Below are 21,717 nucleotides of genomic sequence, written 5' to 3' on the forward strand. Positions count from 1 at the left end.
CATTACCACTTGGCATGGTTAACATTTTCCATATTAATGATCTCATAATTACTTTTAATAGTCAGTTAATTCATTTTGATTTTATATATACAATATTATATACAATTAGTGACACCTTTCTTACTGCCTTATGTAGCATGTCAATAAACTTAGAGCTCTGCGGCAATTTCTATCTTGACATTAATGCCACCAGTGTTTTAAGGATGGGATCTTAGTATACTTACAATTAATCACAACAGGAAGTTTTGCTATTTTCAATTTAATAAAAGTTTTATAACCACAAATGGATACTATGTTTTATCAAGTGTTACTCAACATCAAGAAAATCGGATGCTTCTCTGTGCTTTGACTTTCTGACATAGTGAGTTATACTAACATCTCCTAATGTTGAGTTATCCTTATCTTTATGAACCTTCAATACACTATTTGGTCATGGGATCAGATTAACTTAGTAAGATTCATCACTTCATAGCAGCACTTTTCAGATCTGTTCCATAAGATGTGTTAGCACAAGTTTCTTGGGGTGGGGGTGGGGGTGGAATATAAACCTTCTATTTGTAGAAGGAGTATATAAGACATTCCTCAGTTGTTCCAGAAGTACATTACCTGTGATTTTAGCACGGGTAAATATCATTCTTAGGCCACTATACTCTGTACTGCCTATTTTAAAACAATGTTAAAATGTAAAATGTTAAAAATATGGTTTTAAAGCATCTTACATGAATGTATCTAAGTAAAGTGATTTGGTAAGGTAAAGCTTTTCCCTTAGTAAAACACTAAGAGGAACTACTAAAATCTGAACAGGAACTTAGCCTACCTGAGTATGGCTGATTGTTATGTGGTTGCCATGGAGAGGTGACTGTCGATCTTTTTCTTTACTGTGCCGACTACTTTGCTTGCTGCGTTGTAGCTGTTGCCTCAGCTTGGCAATCTGCTTTGGGGAGAGAATAGAAACGAAGAAAATCAAAGTGAATACCAGTGTGTTTTTTTCCCATTTAGTTTTTCCTCAAAAAATATAATAAAATATAAGGTTTTATTACAGTGATTTATTTTTCAAGTGTTATGATAGAGACAACTGAAAAACGAGAAATGACTATATGGCACAAAGGCTTCATTTCTGCAACGTTAAATGGTGTTGACTGGTAAACAGGTAGATAATGCTACAAGTCTCCTCCTTTAAAGAAGAAACTATGTATGTCTACTGATTAATTTGTCAAAACTGATATCTGCTTTTTGTTGGCTTTTGGCTTTCTGAGACAGGGTGTCTCTGTGTAGCTTTGGCTGTCCTGGACTCACTTTGTAGATTAGGCTGGCCTTAAATTCACAGCTGCCTGCCTATTTCTGCCTCCCTGAGTGCTGAAAGTACAGGCGTGCTCCATCATGTCCATCGATCTCTACTCCCTCCACCCCCCCCCCATTTAGACAGGCTCTTACTATGCATAGTCTCAAACTCACCGAGACCTGCCTACCTCTGCCTTCTGAGTACTGAGATTAAAGGCATGCATCACTGTATCTTAGTAGATAGTTTTAAGTGTGGTAAATAATAGGGAAATAGTACAATCACTCAAAAGAGGGAACTTACATCCTTACTATCAAGGTTTTACCTTTTTTCTTCTCTTTTGTGATTTATGGATCTCTCATACAATATCCTTGCCAAAGATGTACAAGATTATGGTAATTTTTCTGTTCCTTACTCTAGTTTTTAATGACTTACTTTTCTTCTAGAGAGCATTAATTTTCATGAGAAAAAGAAGTCAAAATTAGTATGTAATCACTATAAATTCACACAAATTATTTCTATGACAGAAAGTAAATAGGATCTCAAAGTGTACAAGTTATTTTATTAGGATAGAAGTATAAAATTAAGTGTTTTTGAATATTAATGATGTATCAGTGGTATTTGAAAACTGGAGATATTTATATAAAACAGTCTAGCATGCCTGCAGATCAAAGCAATTTGTAATTATTCATTTTAAAAATAAAATTTTAAAACTGATTAATATTAATCTCTATGGCCCCTGACACATTAAAATGAACCAGAAACATTTTGTTCTATGTGGATGTTAAAATTTATAAAGAAAGCTTTTTTAAAAAATCCTTTACCATGGTTCTTGTAATGCCAGTTAAACAATACAGACTTGTAGCTTCCAAAACTGTTACCTTTGTTATATTAAAATACCGTTACCACTCTTGTTTATAACTAATAGTCATCAGAATACAGGAAAGCCTTCTGTTCTACATATATGTACTTAAAACATCGCAAACTCTCTGTTGGACACAGGTGAAATGATAGTGAGGTTGCTGTTCCACAAAATGCTCTTTTGCTTCAAGATTCAGGAGACCCTTGTATTTACTGTCTGCATCAGACAAGAGGGGCATACTTCCACAACACGGCAACGGAAAACTCTGTAGCCTTGTACAGCCTTTGTTGAAAATGTCCTTTCTTTTCCCTTTGATAGGAAAAAGCCTTCATGGTATGTGAAGTCACCTCTTTCCACAACCCCAGGACCCATGGAGAGCAAATAAAAGTGTTCCTTGGAGGAAAGGTAAAGGACTCTATATTTCTGGTCCCAGTTCAACCTTAGTGCTCAACTTCTGCCTGACACCACCTTTCTAAGCCCGTATGCCAATGCATCGTATCAAAGGACAGTCTTCTCTTGAGCAGGGCATCTACCTGGGCTACTGTGATGAAAGGCTCAAGACAACCTTCCATTCAAAATACAACATGTAGTTACGTAAGGTATGGATTAACAATAACAACAAAAAACTATAGACAGCTATTTTTCTCTAAAAATTCATTGTCTACTTTGAAGCCTTAAAAGAAACCAGAGTGAAACTTTCTCCAAAATCTGAAAGGAATCTTAAGTGCACCGGCGCCAGTGTTCAAAAACATTAGAAATAAGCAATCTTTGGTCACTGGTTGAGCACTACTGTATCAGGGAGTAGGAATGGTCTTAATTCTCAGAATTAATTCAAATCCATAGTAGCTCTGGGAAATGAAAAAAATAAACTTAATTCAAAAGAATTATATAGTGCAGCAGTGAGATGGGATTTAGGGTCTTGGGCTTTTTGCAATAGAAGGAATTAGAAAGGGTGCTGGTCCAAAACAGGAAAATTGTATAGGTTTTCATCAGCAAGAAGGTTATTGTTGCTAGTGAGTCCTTGCCCACAGCTATCACTGAACCAAGACGAAAGCACAACCATCAAAAGGATCTGAAAACTCCAGGGTTCTTATTTCTGAAGTTAAAAACAATTTCGAAAAGATGTATATCACGGCTATACTAAGAGTTCTCAATAGTATTTGCTACAAGAGACTGTTAGCCAGTAGCTAGAGTCTAACTCAGCCATTAACATGTTTAAAATTGATATTCCATAGTAAAACTGGGACTTGAACATCTGTCACAAAGCCTAGTGGCTTGAATTCTACCCATGGAGCCTAAAGTGAAGGAAAAAAACTAACTCTTGTAAGTTGCACTCTGACCTGCGGAGGTAATGCACATACACATATGCAGACACACACACACAATTATAGGAATAGTATGTTAAAAGTTAAAGTTTGTAATACCATAGGAAAGTAAAAAAAAAAAAAAAAAACTATACTGTGGAATGACACAACATATATTCAGCAATCAATCAAAGCAGTCAATCAAATATTCATGAAGCACATGGGAAAAGACAATATTCAAATGACCAGTGTGCAAGGAAGAGATGCTCAACATTATCCTCATCAAAAAATATAAGTTAACAACAAATAGAATAAGTACGAAGCACCAAGTTCTGGCAAAGTTATAAAACAACTAACTCTCCATGTACTACTGGGATTTGGGGTGGGAGTGTCTTTTAATGTGATAAACTTGATTAGAGACTTTCTTCTGCAAGAACTTATATCCCTAGCATAAGGTGCAAAGATAACAGCGCAAGAGCAGGAAGCAATAACTGATCTAGTAGGAAGTGTTAATACTGTTTTATAGAAGGGGAAAATGGCAGTTCAAGGTTAACGTTATATTCTAACAAGCCTAGCGGAAAAGTTTTGTGGAAGTTTTGGGTGTGCGTAAACACGTTTTTGTTTTAATCCCAGGTGTGGGTTATGGGGCCTGCTCCAGTTTGTCCACAGCTGATAACTGCCTCATGGTGTTTGTCAGCTGGGAACTACCTTGTGCAGGGCCGTGGTCTTTGGGAGCGGTGATAAAAACCAGACTCAGAGAGAGACTGGGGCAATCCAAGAAAGACGGCTGCTGGTGCAGTAGGATGAGAAGTTGAAGATATCCTGAAACAAGAACTGGACTTGCCCCAAGGAACAGCAGGAAGCACGTAAGGAAAACTGTGTCCCCCTCTCCCTACTAACCTTCTTTCTCCCCTACCTGGTGCTGGGGTGTTAGAAGGGATTCGGTGGAAAAAGGAGAAAGATTTAAGGAGCCCAAAATAAAAATAGTCGTTTAAAAGTAAGCCAACAAAACAGTGCTAAAATAAGAGTGACCTTGATACTACGTTAAGAGAGCTGGGAGCTATGGTTCCCTGGAAGGAGCTAGTAAAAAAAAAAAAAAAAAGAAGTCCTCAGAAGTATAGAGCTACCATATTATTTCTGTTAATGACACTTGTAACAAATGACACACTAGAACCTAACTTTTTTTTGTAAAGAGACATCCTTATATTGTGAATTTATCCTTTGTCAAAAATAGGGAACAAAATTTTAAACATGCTATAATTAGCTATGCTGAAAATGTTCTAATGATGCATATTCTGACTGGTAATACATACTTTATAGCCATTGTTCAAGATGACTTGTTGATGAGTGTGTCAACCACTAATAAAAATTATCATTAAGACCTATAACTACTTATTGACCAGTAAATCTCTACAGAAATTATTGTGCCACTTGTTAAGACATTAACTTTTGTGTCTTGATTTTCAACAAAAGAATATGAGATAGGCACTCTTACCCCAACTTAAGAGGAATAGCATAGAGAAGAAAGGTTTTTAAAGCTTAATAAATTTGCATTAAGTGTTGAAACTCAAATGTGAAACCAATGGAATTCTGGAGTCTGCTCTCTTAGGACCCTGTAGTTAGGATCTAGAACATCCTCCCAAAGGTCTATTGTTATTAGGGCGGGTCCTCAGCCTGTGGTACTACCTGAAGGTTGTGGAAGCTTTAAGCGGTAGGCCTCCTGTAAAAAGGTTAGGTAACTGAGCGTGTACTGGGAGGATCTAGATACCCAAAATCCTTCCTGTCTTTTTCTTTACTTCCTAAACAGCATGAGGTAACAAAGCCTCCTCCATCACATGCTTCAGTATGATGAGCTGCCTTACCACACACAGGACCAAAGAAAAAGATGCCAATGATCACAGACTGAAAAATCTAAACCCATGTGTCAAAATAAGCCTTTCTTCCTTTTAAGTTGATTACAATCCATATTTTGGTACAGCAATGAAAAACTAACACATCCACTGGTCTATATTGGCTGAGAAAAATCAAGATAAAAAGTAAAAAGCTAAAAAATGTAAAAGTACACAAATGAGAATAAAATATTTAGCAAGAGTTTAATTATATCACTTCCTTTTTCTAAATAATTACCAAAGACATTAACCTAATTTTTCTGAAAATGAATTGGTCATAAATCTTAGGCTGTTAGTTTTGATATTATACAGGGACTATATAACAAGCTTTAATGCTTTTGTTTTTTTAATTATAATTTGTTCAAAATTTACCCCAACTGTTATCCCCTCTTTCATCCTACTCCCCTCCTCCAGATCTCTGACAGAAGGGGGCCTCCTCCCCACCATATGACCACAGCTTAACAGGTCTTATCCAGATAGCCCGTTTCCCCTTCCCCATGTGCTAATGGACCTCCCCACCAAGGGGAAGTCTTTCAAAGATGGAGTATCTCCACAGAAATGTCTGTTTTAGTCTAGCTAAAAATAAACTGATTTCTACAAAACTATATGCCTGTCCACATACAGCCTCACATAAATGGCACAGGGACAAACAGCTGACATAAAAATCTCAAACACAGCTTGCTTTGGGAGAACTTTCACAAACAGAAAGTTTTGACACTGCAGTGTACTTATAACTGTAGTATTAAAAAATGTAGCAGACTATGTGGATTAGTTTTTATTGCCAGCTTGGCAAAATCTAGAGTCACCTGTAATGAGAGCACCTCAACTGAAAAATCGCCCAAATCAGACTGTTCTGTGGCCATGGCTGTGAGGTGTCATGACTGATGACTGAATGCCTACTGTGGGCAGCAATGTCCCTAGGCAAGTGGACTAAGGTTGTATAAAAAGCCAACTTATCCTGAGCCAGGGAGCAAGCAGGAAGGCCGTCCAGAGCAATGCTCTGTTCTGGGTCATGCTTATGTCCCTTCCCTGACTCCCCTCAAATATGAACTATCAACTGCAAAATGAAAAGAAACTGTTTCTTCCTTTAAGTTGCTTTTGGTTTACCCCCGCAACAGGAAAGTTGCTAAATCACAGACTAAATTTTCAAAAACATTAAAAAATTCACTTGATCTCTTAATTAAATCCATTTTACAGATGTGGAAACAAACAAACAAAAATTAAAGTTCCCTTCCCATATGAGAAAGCTAATAAATAATGGTAAATCTTGTCTTTGACCTTCCATTTGTAACCCCTTTTTAATACTTCACAATGGTGTGCAATTAATCCAGTATTTGCATTTAACTACAAATATGTACAAGTCAGAGTTTCAACTATGTCACTAAGCAACTTCCTTAATGTCAGAGATATTATGAGCTATAAAACTAAAGATGAACAAAAACTTGACAAAACAATGATCCGTGTGTGTGTGTGTGTGTGTGTGTGTGTGTGTGTGTGTACAGGGCTGCCTTTAAGTTCTGGTCCTTTTACAATCTTAATTGGGTTTTATTTCAGCTGGCATCTTGAAATCTCCTTTGCAATTATTCTTTCACTTCAAACAATACAACATACACTATTCAATCCCAAACTTTCATAAATAAAACTGCTCAATTATTCTGATTACCTCTAGAGCACTGAAGTAGTTACTATGGCAATTTTGTTTGGCTTTATGGTTATTTTCCAGGAAGAACAATCAATTCTTCTAATTTATCTGTTCCCATTTAGGAGCACGTATCATCTGTTACTATAGACATTCAGTTCTAAGACAAGTGTATGAAACATCAGCAGTGTGTCTGAAACATCCTGAACTGAGATAAAATTACAAGTTTGATTTTTTTCATTATTCATATCCTACACTTGAATCTGTATCCTTATTTCAGTCTAGATTTATTAGACTGAGCTTCTTTTTTGTTCCTTCTAGGGAAATCTACTTTTGCTTATGTAATTGGATAAGAGGCAGACCAGAATTAAAGATTTTCTATACTCATAACATAAAAAAGTGGCTAAAAATAAAATAAAATCATAGGCAATATCATACTATTAGACCATTTGGTTTAGATGTCACAGTATATGAGGAATCTGACAACATAATGTATATAAAATTAATCCTGGTAGGTTTGAAACTCTGCACAGGAAAAACATTCGAGAGAAATGCTGAGACTAAAGAGATGGGTCAGCAGTTAACACCACTTGCTGTCATTGTGCAGGACCCAGGTTTGATTCCTAGTAACTGCAGGTGCAGATGGTCCAAGGCCCCTTTCTGGCCATGGTGCATATACAGACAAGCAGGCATAGCAATATACACATAAATTAAATTTGAGAGAAACGCAATTCAGGTTACAACAAATAGAAGTCACAGTATATTGAGAAAACAGTACAAACAATACATGGAAATCTGAACAAATTATAGAATGAAATAAAAAATAACTTACCTCTTTCAGTTGGTCAGCACTTCCCCATGACGCAGAGCGCTGATGTGATCGTTTTTCTGCCCCCTCTTCTGCCCAACAACTAGGTGTCTTTAAAAAACCAAACAAACAAATCACAACATCAGAAATGGAATGTCGCTACAATCTAATTCTAAATAAATGAATCATAACTTTTTAGTACTAAAATGTTTTAATTATTGATAATTACACCTACCTAAGATGCCTAGAATAACTAGCTTAAAAAACCATTTGATACTTTCATACCAGAATTAATAACAGCAAACTCAAAGAAAATTGTGAACATTTACATATTGATCTTTTTTTGGTTTGATTTGGTTTTGGTGTTTCGGAATCAGGATTTCTCTCTGTAGCCCTGGGTTTTTTTGGAACGCTCTCTGCATACCAGGTCTAGAGATCAGTGACCTACCTGCCTCTGCCTCCCAAGTACTAGGATTAAAGACATGTGCCATCACTGCCTAACTTACGTACTGAACTTTTTTTTTTAAGATTTATTTAAGTATATGAGTACACTGTCTTCATGCTACTGAACTTTTAAAGAGAACAAACTAAATATGAAATAGGATTTTTACTGAAAGCAAAAGATAAATAGACCTTTCAGAAACATTTGTATTATAGAAGGCTTACATCTTACATAACAAATATCTAGCTAGAGGGTCAATTTTACTAGGAGAAGAGAATATTAACAAAAGAATCTCTGGGGAAAGTATTAGGCATCTTCATTTAAAAACTAAAGTTATTTTAAAACCTAACAAAAGAGAATTAAAAGAAATATAAATCAAATACTAATTTAAGAATGGTAGTACTGCAGCTTTTTTAAAAAAGCTAAGCTTCTATCAAAGTCATTTTAATTCAAGTATATTTTTCAATTATTTAAGTATTAATACATAGTAACACTGAGCATTTAACCTCAAATATTTCCATAAAGTTATATAAAATTTAGGAGTTATTAAAAAGCCAAACATTAAAATAGCACATTTTAACATATGAGAAAACCTAGTATAATGTAGTTTAAAAAAGGAAAAAGCAGAAGACAATGGGTAATGATTACCACAATATATACAGGTGGCATTAAAATGCTTTTTGTGCTGCATGCTAAAAAACAGGCCTATACTGAGGCTGCACTGGAGACTCTCCATGTGATAAAAGAAGCCATCACTCTGCTTTATATAGTTCAAAATGCTTGTGAGCAGCTTCTGAATAATTTCTCCCTCTTAAAAATGACAATTGTCTAAAACCAAACTAGTAACAACTGAATGTCAACTGGATACAGAAAAGAAAGGCTGCTTGAAGGGTTTACTATTAAAGAAAGCCATTTAGTCAACTGTAAGAATGTTGTTCTAATGGCAAATGCAAGGATAGAAATAATAATATTTAATATATAATCTATCAAAACTTATCAAAAATCTCCATGTTCAATCCTCGATAGGACAACTTGAAAATAATTTAGCCTTCCAAATAACAGTATCTTTAATAATTTATTATAGAATTATTCCTTTATGACCACTTTAGTCAAAATTTTGAGGTTTTTGTATGACTTAACAGTTTTATATTTCTTCTAAGTAGTATTCTTTTGTCACAAAAACAAAGATCACAACATTTATAAGCCAAAAATACAGTAACAGAAAAAAAAAAGTAAGGCAAAATTTAGTCATGACCATGAATATGCTACTGAAGTAACAAAAGCTAAATAAATTCTATTTTAATTTGTTAAATGTTGAGTATTTCAGAAATGTTTAAAAATTGTAAACAAGAAAACAATTGGACAAAGTAAAGTAGTAGAGGTTCTTTCTTTTGGTATTAGTGAGACACAAGGTCCAACTGTCATTATTTTATCTACTATCTACACTAGAATTTTAGAAAAAGTGCTGCTTGTAGCTTTGCATCTAGATATTAGTAAGAATGTTTAATAAAGGGGTTACATGGCCAAATAAATTTGGGCAAAATCATACACTACATACAATGCAAGTTAGCATTCCAAAAATTCTAAATACACATACACCTTAAAAAAAACTTGTTTAACTTCTCCCTACTTAGATGATTACTGGACACTTACTTTACAAGTATACTTACTAACAACATGTAGAGCATTATTCCACAGAGATTTGGGAAACACAGTTCTCAATAATTTTATTATTGTATATAATAGCATGTTCTTTGGCCACTATACTTTAGGAGGTTCCTCTTTCTATTCAAATTTCTTCTACTATCAAGGAAGAGAACCTTTTATACATCTAAACAACATAAGTCTAAAAAAAAATCTATCTATAAGACTAATGATAATCTGCCATGTTGACCACACTGACCACTCATGTGTCTTGCTAGGTTTTAGTATGTAATGCTTTAAAAATTTCTTATCCCTGAAAAAGAATAACACAGATAACTATTAGATACAGCCAAATATTTTTCATGCCATCCTAATAAATTCCCACTGAAGTAATAAAAATTAAGCATGTCCATATAATGGCAAACTTAAATAACAGCCAAAGGAGATGTTTTCATAATAGAAACTCAGTCTTTCACGCTTTAATCTCTAAGTCTAAAGCACCATTTCTTATTTGTAAAATAAGACAGAGGACAAATAGGTGGCTGAAAGAATCCTAACCTTACAGTAATTACAGAATTTCTGAGCCATTTCATGTTCTGAAGTAATCTACCATATCTAAGTTATTTCTTGCCAGACCAGACTTATGATTCATAATTGTATAATAACCTGTTGATACTAAGAATAACATTGATATTATATTTAACATTAATGACAGTGAATATTATATTACAAAGGCAGTTAATGAGCCAGGACAGATAGCTCAGTGTTGCTTTTGCAGAAGATCACGGTTCAGTCCCCAGAACCAAGATGGTGGCTAACAACCATGGAGGCTAACAGCTTTCTTTAACTTTGGTTCCAAGCAATCCTAGGTCCACTTCTGATCTCTAAAGGCACTCACTGCACACCCATGGTGCCCAGACATACATACAGGCAATAAACACCAATAAACATAAAATAATACAATACAAATCTTTAAAAAATAACAAAGCTAATTTTTATCAGTATCTTAATTTCTCTATAACTGTGTTAGAATGGAGTATTCTGCATGATCTTCACTGCAGTAGGTAAAAGAGTTATCCTGTAAAGTACAGAAACAAAAAAACCTTTTCAGAGGGTTTACATTGTTCCTCTCGCTTAAAACCAAAATCATTTATGCAAAATGTAGTATTCGCATCTAGAGATGCATAATCCTTTCTCAAATTATTCCTAAATTATGTTCTAATTCTAAACTATAATCCTATAAACCATGCCTGCAGTTAAACAGTCAGTCCATATCAAAACAGTCATGGTCCTGGTTTAAGAAGAAAGTTTTCATTTGTTTAAAAAATATACTTAGCTTACTAAATGAAAAACCTAAGGGTTTCTTAAGGATATTTTCAGTCAACTATATCATGTATTCTGACCATATTCACTTCCCAAAATTTCTAAGTCTACTTCCATTTTTATGCTACATATATAAATGACTATATATACCCCTATTAAGTCTAGCATCCTTCTATGTGACAAAATATGCAATAATTGTCATTCTGAGTCAGACATTTCACTTAATGAATTTCAGTTCTATCCACTTCCATTCAAAGAACATTCTGTTGTTTTTTATCATTAAATAGAACTACATCTCTGTGGGTATACATAAGTATATAACATTTTATCTATTCATCTGTTGGTAGTGTCTAGGTTGATTTCAAAACTTTGCTATTGTGAACAGTGCTGCAATAAACAAGGATAGCAAGTGTCTATCAATTGTTACCTTACATAACTTGAGTATATTCTTAGTAGTGGCATAATTATTATATGGTAGTTTTAGTATTTTAACGAAACTACATATTGCTTTCCATAGTGGCCATATTAATTTACATTGCAACACCCCTCCCTCACTTTCTCTTTTGGTTTTTTGAGACAGGGTTCTCTGTATAGCTTTGATTGTCCTGGACTTGCTTTGTAGACCAGGCTGATCTTGACTTACAGAGATCTACCTGCCTCTGCCTCCCTGAGTACTGGGATTATAGGTGTGCACCACTGTGCCTGGCACATGTTGTTTTCTTAATGACAGTGATTCTTACTCAGGGGAAAAAAAGAATCTCAATGTTTTTATTTGATTTAGTCCTGACGGCTAAGAATATTGAACTTTTTTAATGTTTATTGGTTATTTGTACTCCATCTTTTGAGAACTCTGTTCATTTAATTTGTCCATTTACTGACTGGGCTATTTGTTAGCCACTTCAACAAATGGTGCTCAGAAATCTGTATAGTCACACACAGAAAAAGAAAATTAACACCCTATCTCTCATCCTATCAAAAACCAATTAAAACGTATTTAAGACCTTAATGTAAGACATGAAACTCTGCAGCCACTAAAAGAAAAAATAGTAAAAAATATTTCAAGATATAGGAATGGGCAAAGACTTTCTGATAAGAACTCTTAATGGTACAGGAAATAATAAAAGAATTAAGAAATTTGGAGGTGACATGGTGACGAAAGAGCTGAGTCAAGAGCTGCTATGTAAGCATGACGACCTGAGTCCAACCCCTAGAGCCCAATGTAAAAAGGCAGCCTCGTCTAATGGTGAATTCCAGCTCAATGAGAGATTCAATAATCAAAGGAGACAGTGCTTAAGGAACAACACTTGATCCTGATCTCTAGACGCCACACATACACCTAACACACACTTTCATGTTTTCAGACACCCACATGCATACACACATACACACATGCACAAACACAGAATTAACAAATGTTATTGAATAAACTAAAGGACTTTCTATATGGCAAAGGAATAACAGTAAAAAAAAAAAACAGCTAACAAAATAGGAGTGATATCTCTGCTAATTATTATTATTCTGACAATTAGAACACGTAAAGTACTCAAAAAGTTAAATATCCCCAAACCAAGCAATTGCTGCTATTTCTTAAGAAAATTTCAACAGAAAGCCCTAGAGCATGAGCACAGGAAACCCAAATGATTCTATCAATTGTGACTTTGGATCAAAAATTCATTTCTGATCTAAGTGGTAAACTGAAAGTTCTTTTTAATTATCATTATTAAGGTGTAATAATCTATTCCTTTGGTTTCCTAACCAAGCTATTTTCATGTAAAGAGGGAAAGGCTGGATATTTTAGTACTATTTCAGAGAATGTACATATTTAAATTCCGAGCAGTGATTTTACTGCATGATGGCTACAGCCAACTCTTAAATGCGTATTCTCAAAGACAGACTCCTAGAGAAGCCTGGTGGTAGAAGACCATAAAGCTCCCTATACAAAAGCTTAATAGATTTAAAAAAATGTTACTTTATGTACCTTTTAGTATATTGATATTTCATAGTTTTAACTAGAAATAATTTAAAATAAAAATTTAAATACATAATTTAAAATAGGAAATACTTAAAAAGAATATCATCTATTGAGAGAACAAACATACAAAATTCAATTCATGATTTTGTTTTGTGTTGTTTTTTGAGTTTGTTTGTTTTTTTTTGTTTTGTTTTGTTTTTTTGTTTCGAGACAGGGTTTATCTGTTTATCCCTGGCTGTTTTGGAACTCACTCTATTAAGATTTAACAACCAACTTCCCATCCTTAAAGTTTTAGTAGGGTTGTTGTCTGCCTCAAATTCCTGAGCTCAAGCAACCCTCCTGGCCAGTGACTGGCTCAAAGAACATGTGTACTGAAATTTCTGTCACATATAACCAAAGGAGAGTTAAAGAGTTGTGATAAATATTGAGCTCTTTTTTTTTTAAACAGAGCTATAATCTAAAAACACATTAGGCTAGTAAATTTCATAGATTAAAATTCTTTCATACTCATGTGACAGATGACTCAAATGTTATTTATAACATGCTAGAATACAAAGGAAGGAAATCTTACAAGACTTTTTTTGCAAAACAAGTATAACTAACACTAGCCTAAGTATTACATAAAAAAACAAACAAACAAGCAAACAAAACAAAAAACAAAACAAAAAATTTGAGGCCTGAATGAACTTCTCAATATTTAAAATCTAAATATTAATAAATAATTAATTTGTTGCCGTATATTTATTTTAAGTCTGGGTAAACAAAGTATTTTCTGAAAATATTAATGAATAACCAAATAGTAGTCTCCTAATGAAATTCACTAGAGCTGAGATATGACATAGGTGGAACTTTTGTCCCTCAATCTTGACATAATGGGTTCAGTTCCTAGCATGATATAAAACTTTTTAAAGGGAGATTCATATTATAGAATGCTATAATATATAACAATGAAATGAGATTTGCCATATAACCAATCTAGTATATAAGCAATCCCTCTTCAATAAAACAAGAAACAAAATTAGTACAACCAGAATACACACCAAGCATGCTTATGCCAGCCAAATAATGCCCACTGAATGAATTTACCTTATAGACAAGAACAAGATCTGCTCGCACAATCAGTAGCATGAAAGGCTGAGAGTATTAACATATACAATTCTAAGAGCAGACTTACACCAAAGAATAGGTAAAAAGAAGACAGAATTATTGTTTACACAATCATGTCTAGAAAGCCAAAGAAAAGTATCTGAAAGCTTATCAGAAACATTTACTTAAAATACAGTGGAAATAAATTAGAAAGTAATCAAAGACCAATTGCAATAGCAGACCATAAAACAAAATACTAAGAAATATAAGCTTAATAAAAAAATTAGATGATCTTCTAAGATGGTTATAGTTTTTTTCCTAAAACACAAAAATAACAACTAAACAAATAGACAATCTTTTATTTTGGTAAGATTCATTATGGTAAAGTTGATAGTGTCACAGTAATATTACAGCAGAAAATAGTCTAAGATGAATTTAATAAAACATTTCTGAATCAGCCATGAAGTCAAGGCTGGTGCTTAGGATCCATCAAGCAGAAAATCAGAGATACAATATAAAATATAATTACATCAGTCTGTACTTAATGTATTTCTACAGGCACAGATGTTCTCAAAAGCATGTACATGCTCTCCTACTACACACAAAACCCCTGTTAATAATGGTTAGTTAAAGAGAACTCAGGAGTTGGCAGCCATTACTGATGCTCATCTAAATTACAGGGATTATTCTGGCCCTAAAAGCCCTTATTTATTAAACAAAATCGATAAAAGCCAGAAATATGTAACCTGAAACAGATAAATTAAAACACCCTGGGACAACCATGGGAGCTCTGTTAACATATTCTTATGAGAAATGAAAGTCTTAGGGTTTCACAAGACATTTCAACAGCATGGTATTCTAGTCCTATGATAAATGGTAAGAGTGGTCTCCAAAGTAGAAAATCTCACTTAGACTACGTAATTCTTTTCTTTTCCAAATAATATAAAAAAAAAAAACTAAATCCATCATTTTGTTAGAATATACACCTAATCTGAGACATTTTACATTTTTGTTTAAAAGAAACGTGGCGATAGTATCTCTTAAGACTTGAACATATCCTATCAGCTAAAATTAGCTACAGAATAGTAACACATCAAGGCCCTAGCCCATAATGGATGGATTATTCACACAGGGAAGTTATCTCTACTGAATGATAAAAAAATCAAGAGTAAAACTCAAAGGTGAACAGGACAGTAAACTATTAAGACTTTGTTTTTTTTTTTTTTTTTTTTTTTTTAAGTTTGAATAAGATTAAGAAAAATTAGTTAAGTTACTAAGAAAAACTGACAGAGAGACTTCTAGTACTTTATGTTTTTCATCTATTCCTTTTCGATACTGATTTTACGTTCACATAAAAAAGTTTTGCAAGCTTTTAATTGAAATAAGTAATACCATGTTACTAAAGGCCTTTAAAAATTGTTTGAAATGGTTATACAGTGCACATTAGTATACTGGATTATGAGATAGTAACTATTCAACCTTTACACATAAATAGTTTAAGACTACAAAGTAATTTCTTGCTCATACCACAGGGATAATAATGTCAGTAAGACCTTTATGCTTGTCAGTGTCGCTCAGTGACCCAGATGGAGGAAGCAGCATTAGATACTGGTACTTTCCCTTGTCAGAAAAATACATACCAGCTCTTCAGAGCTGTTCTCCAAAGCTGCATCTGTGAACAGCTACACTCATTAGTATTATCTTGGAAATTATAGAAATCATCTTTGATTGTTGCTACAGACTGTTTCCACTGTCCACCTGGTTCGTATATGCACATATATACATGCTTCCTAGTTTCAAACACAGATTTAAAGTACAATCTGAGATTATACTTCACACATGGGGCAAAGGCTGGAAACTGTTCCTATCGCATGAGTACATTAACCTTAACTTGAAAGTTAAAATATTTAGATTTATTTTATTTTTGTGTATGAGTATTTGCCTACATGTATGTCTGTGCATTAGGTCACTGCCTGGTGCAGGCAGAGGTCTCTTGGAACTGGAGTTACAGATGACTAGGGACATTGAGCATTTTTAAAGTGTTTCTCAGCCAAACAATATTCCTCTGTTGAGAAGTCTCTGTTTAGTTCTGTACCCCATATTTTAATTGGGTTATTTGGTTTGGTGATATTTAATTTGAGTTCTTTATATATTTTGGATATTAGCCCTTTGTCAGATGGAGAGTTGTTGAAGATCTTTTCCCAGTCGGTAGGCTGTTGCTTTGTTCTGTTGACAGTGTCATTTGCCTTACAGAAGCTTTTCATTTTCATGAGGTCCCATTATTAATTGTTGAACTTAGAGCCTGAGCTGTTGGTGTTCTGTTCAGGAAATTGTCTCCTGTGCCAATGAGCTCAACAGAATATGGTGTTTAAAGACGTTTTTATTATTTTAAAGATACATTTACATGTATCTTTTATTTAGCAACACCCAGCCTATCTCAAAGAAGATAATGAACATCAAAGAATATCTTATGGAGACGGCTTCAAATGTGGCCAGCCAGTCACTGTGCAAAATGTCCTCATTTCTACCACAGACAGATTTCTGCCTAAAAATAGGCAAGCTTGGATGCAGGCAGAATTGATAGCCAAACTCTGCCAAGACAGGGTAAACAAGTCCTCAATACTTCCTGCCTCACAAATATGCCTGTCTGATATATTAGGCTGGAAGGCTGATGAAGATGCTCCAACATTATAGAGAGTTTTGGGTGATTGTTCAGGCAGCAAACTGTTTTTGTCATCTTCTCCTTTGGGAAGTTACTAACCTGCACTCCCTGTATACGCAGGTAATCAATTCTATTCCTTCTCAAGTCTCTGATGGGGTTGAAGACCAGATAGTTTAGTTTTACAATTTAGCTTAGTTGTTTAGGGATCAAGATGTTTTTATGTCTAGGTAGATTTTTTTTTAATTAATTTATTCTTGTTACATCTCAATAGTTACCCCATCCCTTGTATCCTCCCATTCTTCCCCCCCGCCATTTTCCCATTATTCCCCTCCCCTATGACTGTTCCTGAGGGGGATTACCTCCCCTGTATATGCTCATAGGGTATCAAGTCTCTTCTTGGTAACCTGCTGTCCTTCCTCTGAGTGCCACCAGGCCTCCCGCTCCAGGGGACATGGTCAAATGTGAGGCACCAAAGTACATGAGAAAGTCATATCCCACTCTCCACTCAACTGTGGAGAATGTTCTGACCATTGGCTAGATTTTTTAAAACACATTTTTACTGAAAAATAAAATAACTCATATTACACCTCATTTGCTATCCCCTCCCCTGCATCCTTGTCTAGGTAGATGTTTTAAGTTGATAATGATGACACATACTGATTTACATTCAGAAATTCAGATTCACCAAGATAGGAAAGATGTTTTCTTCAAGGCTTCCAAATACAAATAGCCAAAACACTATGAATGTAACATATGTATTATCCCTGATTTTTTCGTGGTTTTTCTTGTTGTAGGTAGTTTATTGTATATATGTGTAATATTATAAATATATATGTAAAAAGTATTTAATTAAAAAAAGAAAAAAAAGAGGAACAGGCCTTATCTTTGAATACTCAAAGTATATATGTGATCCTGTCAATCAGATATGAACTTTATAGAAAAGGATATAAAAACGTGGATCACATAGTAATTAATTCAATGAGCTATGGTTTTCTTTTTTGTTTTTGTTTCTGTTTTTGTTTTTGTCTTAATAAGTACACCACTACGTAACCCAAGTTGGTCTCCAATCTGTAGTTCTTTCTGCCCCAGGCTCCCAAATATCTGATTACACAAATGTACTACCCACACTATGTTTAAGGGATGACAATTTTTTTCTTCTGAAAAATTTAAGAAAATTTTCAAGTAGAAAAGTTAGAAACTGTTGGTGTGGTTCAGGGGTAGTACTCACCTCCCATGCAGAACACTATGGTTCAATCTCAGCTATAGCAAAAACCAAAGCAGAACACGAACACGCACGCATGCACACATGCACAGCAAGGGGGATTCAAATTTTACTGATAATGGTCATATATTCCTATACAATATTTTTCTGTATTTGCTTTATCACCTATGTATCCATCTATCCAACAAATTTTATTTTTAATTCATTTCAAAGTAGACAGTATTAAACCTAGAAACAGCTCAATATCCAGTGTGTTTCTATAATCTATTTTTAAGGTTAAATACACATGGACATTAGAATAAACTTTGACAAAATATATTCTCATCTATAACCTAAATGTCTATCTAGATGCATAATATTCAACTGATATGAGCAGAATGTTGTGGTTGTGAGAGGCTAGGGGCATGGACTGGGACATTGCTAGTCCAAAGGGCCTCAAAAATTTTAATTAAAAAAAAAAATGACTTCAAGTAACAAACTGTCTGATAGTAGCTATTGTTAATAACATAGTCCCTATAGTCTTATACTGCATAATGACATTTGTAAGGACCTATACAACATGGATCCCTTAAGATTAAAAATACTCTTCTTGCTTAGTCATAGTGCTTTTAATATGGTCATATAATACATTTAATATTTATGGTGGTGTTGATGAAAACAAATACTACATTATCCATAGCTATAAAAATACAGTATATAAAATTCTATATGTTCCATATGGAATAATTGATAATAGTTATTTATATATACTTAAGATACCATGCTTTATCATCAGAGCATACACTTCCATGCCAAAAAAAAAAAAAAAAAAGGAAAATGTCTACTGTAAAACAGCATGTTGTTCTGTCAAGTTGAACCTCAAATACCTCTGGCCTCAACCTGCTGTCGTCATCTAGGTTTGCATTCATCCTAAACACTTGCACAGTGATAAAACTGTATAATGACACATTTCTTACATTGTGTCTCTGTTACTTGTCAAATGATATAGGAATGCATTTGGAAAATACAAATACTAAATTATAAGTGTTGTTAGTATCCAAACAAGTTATAAGAATGTATATATTAAGCAGCTTGATTTAGTCACTTCACTGTATATACACATACCAATACATGCTGCACACAAAAATTGTCTACAATTTTAGTTCCAAAATATAGTTAATTAAAAAAAAAACACTTGATAGTTCTTTTATCTACTGAGCTTTGATTTGAATATAAGGTCCAAGACACACAACATTTCTATCATCTCAGTAGGTTTCTACCTAGCAGGCATTAATCTGAAAATAAGTCTCTCTTCAAAGTTCATAATCTTTTGACAACCCTACACTACTTCCTTTTTAATTATATATATATATTTGAATTCTGAATCTCTCCTTAGCCATCAACTGTTAACCATCAAAATAGCAATACGAAAGAAGATATTACAGACGCCCTTTACAAAGGGAAGACAAATAATTAATATCTGTAACAAGATAAGAATATACTATCAACTGTCATTCACCAAATTAAGAAAAACTACTTCCATAAGAGTTAAAGAATCAATCCTTCTGTAGATATAGCCATGAAAGTAATTCTGTATAATCAACTCCTATACCTTCAGTTAAACTTATAGATGCTTTGAGTGCAAGATCAATTCTCTGGCATGTGCGGCAAACACTAGATCAGCCTAATCTGGGCTCGAGTCTCTTCATACCTAACAAGATATACTGCATGTATACATTCGTTAACTCTTCTAAGCCTTACATTCATCATCTAGGAATTAAGGCTTATATTTTACTTTCCTTTCAATGTCCAATTTCAAACAAATGATATATATCCAGACACAAGCATGACAGGCTCTCCTGTACCTCATGATTTACAGGAAATTATTCTGACCCTATTCTAGACACATGCAGGTTGAAAAGACGCTCTGAAACAAAGCACACACACATCACAAACTTAGCCCATTTGTGTGTGTGGGGGGCGGGGTCTATTTAGAACTAAACAATAGGAAGCCTGATCTCCATAGTCTGTAAGGACCTACTTCCTGGGTCACACTTCCTGAAAAGTATGGGTAGAATCTAGTCATGAACATAAGGGTAGGAAGTATTTCTAAAGTATCTATAAATATATAAAGATACTTCAAATTACAGAATATAGCCCGGGACAAGAAGAGAATAGTTTACACTTGGGATGGGTTTAGCCCATTTAGACATTTCTGCCATAAACCTCTGAGGAATCTAAGAATTCCTAGTTCAAACTCAACTTTGATCCCTATGAAAATATACTTGTCAAGTAGGAGGATGAGCCATATTTTATGTAATTATTTATACATATGTGCTGCATGGGTGCTTGTATTTGCTAAAGACTCTGCAAAATATCAAAAGAGGCTTTTTCTACACCTAGTACTAATAACCTAGTATATTCCTAGCATTTGCCACACTTAAGTATCATATTTAATAGTGTAACAATGCATTAGACTTCAATATACCAGCTGTGCAAATAAAGAGATGTGCACGGAACGTAGCCAGAACTGTTCCTTTACCTCTCCACTACTCTCCATTTGCAACTAACTTGGTATTTACTCTACCATAGCATTAATTCTATACTCTCTAAGACATGTGCCCTCAATCTCCAGGTATTCTCTATGACCTTTCTTTAGCATCAGTCAATAATCTTTTAAGACTATACTATTCCAGTTCTTCTTCCTGCTTCTCACAGTTGTTGTGAAAGATAAACAGGATACTGTTTTTGGACACTGTCAGCACAAAGTATATGTTTAATAAACCTTAAATTTTCTTGTTTTGGGGGAGATACAGTCTAAAAAGAACAGCAACTATTTTCAGCATCATGACAGCTATTATATTAGGGAAGGCAGATATAATCCACGTAAGAAATCTAGTTTAAATTAGTCAGTCATTTTGTTTCTCTGAGTTTCTGCTTCCCATTTCAGTTACAATGCAATGTTCTTGTCAAAATTAAACAAGATACAGGTAATTAAACAAATCATAATGCTATATAGCTAATAAATGTTTGTTCCCTCTTGTTGCTTCCAAATGAAAAAGACTAGTTTGTACATCCTTCTGTGTACCTTCACAAACTATGTTGAGTCGTTTTGATATACTTTCTTTTGTCCTTTATACCTACACACTTTCGTAACATGAATATAACTGTTCTAGAAATTCTTCTCAGTCATTTCTGTGTTTACCTCTAAATGCCGAGGCCCACATCCATAAGATGTGCAAATTATTTCTGCTAAGAATCTTGCCATATCAAATTTATGCTTTCCCTCACTAAAACAGTAGAAATCAAAAGACTGCAGCAGGCAGAGCTGATAGGTTGGACGATATAAAAAAGAGCTCGTTTCAGTTTCCAAGCTTGCTTAACAAAATGCCAACAAAACTTACAAGCAGGGCTTTCACAGACCATGTCCAAAATGCACTCTCTTTCACTTCCCTCATTCTTCAAACAAGCAACTAAGTCTTTTTTAAAACTATTAACTCCCAAATGTTCTTATTCTGAATCCCCTTACATTTACATATTTCCCTATCTAATACCAATTTTGCTATCTTCTATCCCTATCTTATGACATGTTTTTTATGCCCAGTA

General features: G+C 34.2%; 1 protein-coding gene across 6 annotated transcripts in view; it reads right to left on the reverse strand.

The window, feature by feature from the left end:
* Glcci1 (glucocorticoid induced 1) overlaps window positions 1-21,717 on the reverse strand; it is a 300,803-nt gene that overhangs the window by 23,999 nt on the left and 255,087 nt on the right. For 5 of the 6 annotated variants that reach the window (XM_051151935.1, XM_051151936.1, XM_051151934.1 and 2 more), the window contains 2 exons: window positions 7,806-7,892; window positions 818-934 (listed from right to left, as the gene is read on the reverse strand). In XM_051151935.1, the coding sequence (XP_051007892.1) occupies window positions 818-934; window positions 7,806-7,892 (204 nt within the window). The remainder of the gene's footprint in view (window positions 1-817; window positions 935-7,805; window positions 7,893-21,717) is intronic. The other variant, XM_051151933.1, reaches the window with a different exon arrangement.

The sequence above is a fragment of the Acomys russatus genome, chromosome 10, assembly GCF_903995435.1.
Source record: "Acomys russatus chromosome 10, mAcoRus1.1, whole genome shotgun sequence".
Lineage (NCBI taxonomy): Eukaryota > Metazoa > Chordata > Mammalia > Rodentia > Muridae > Acomys > Acomys russatus.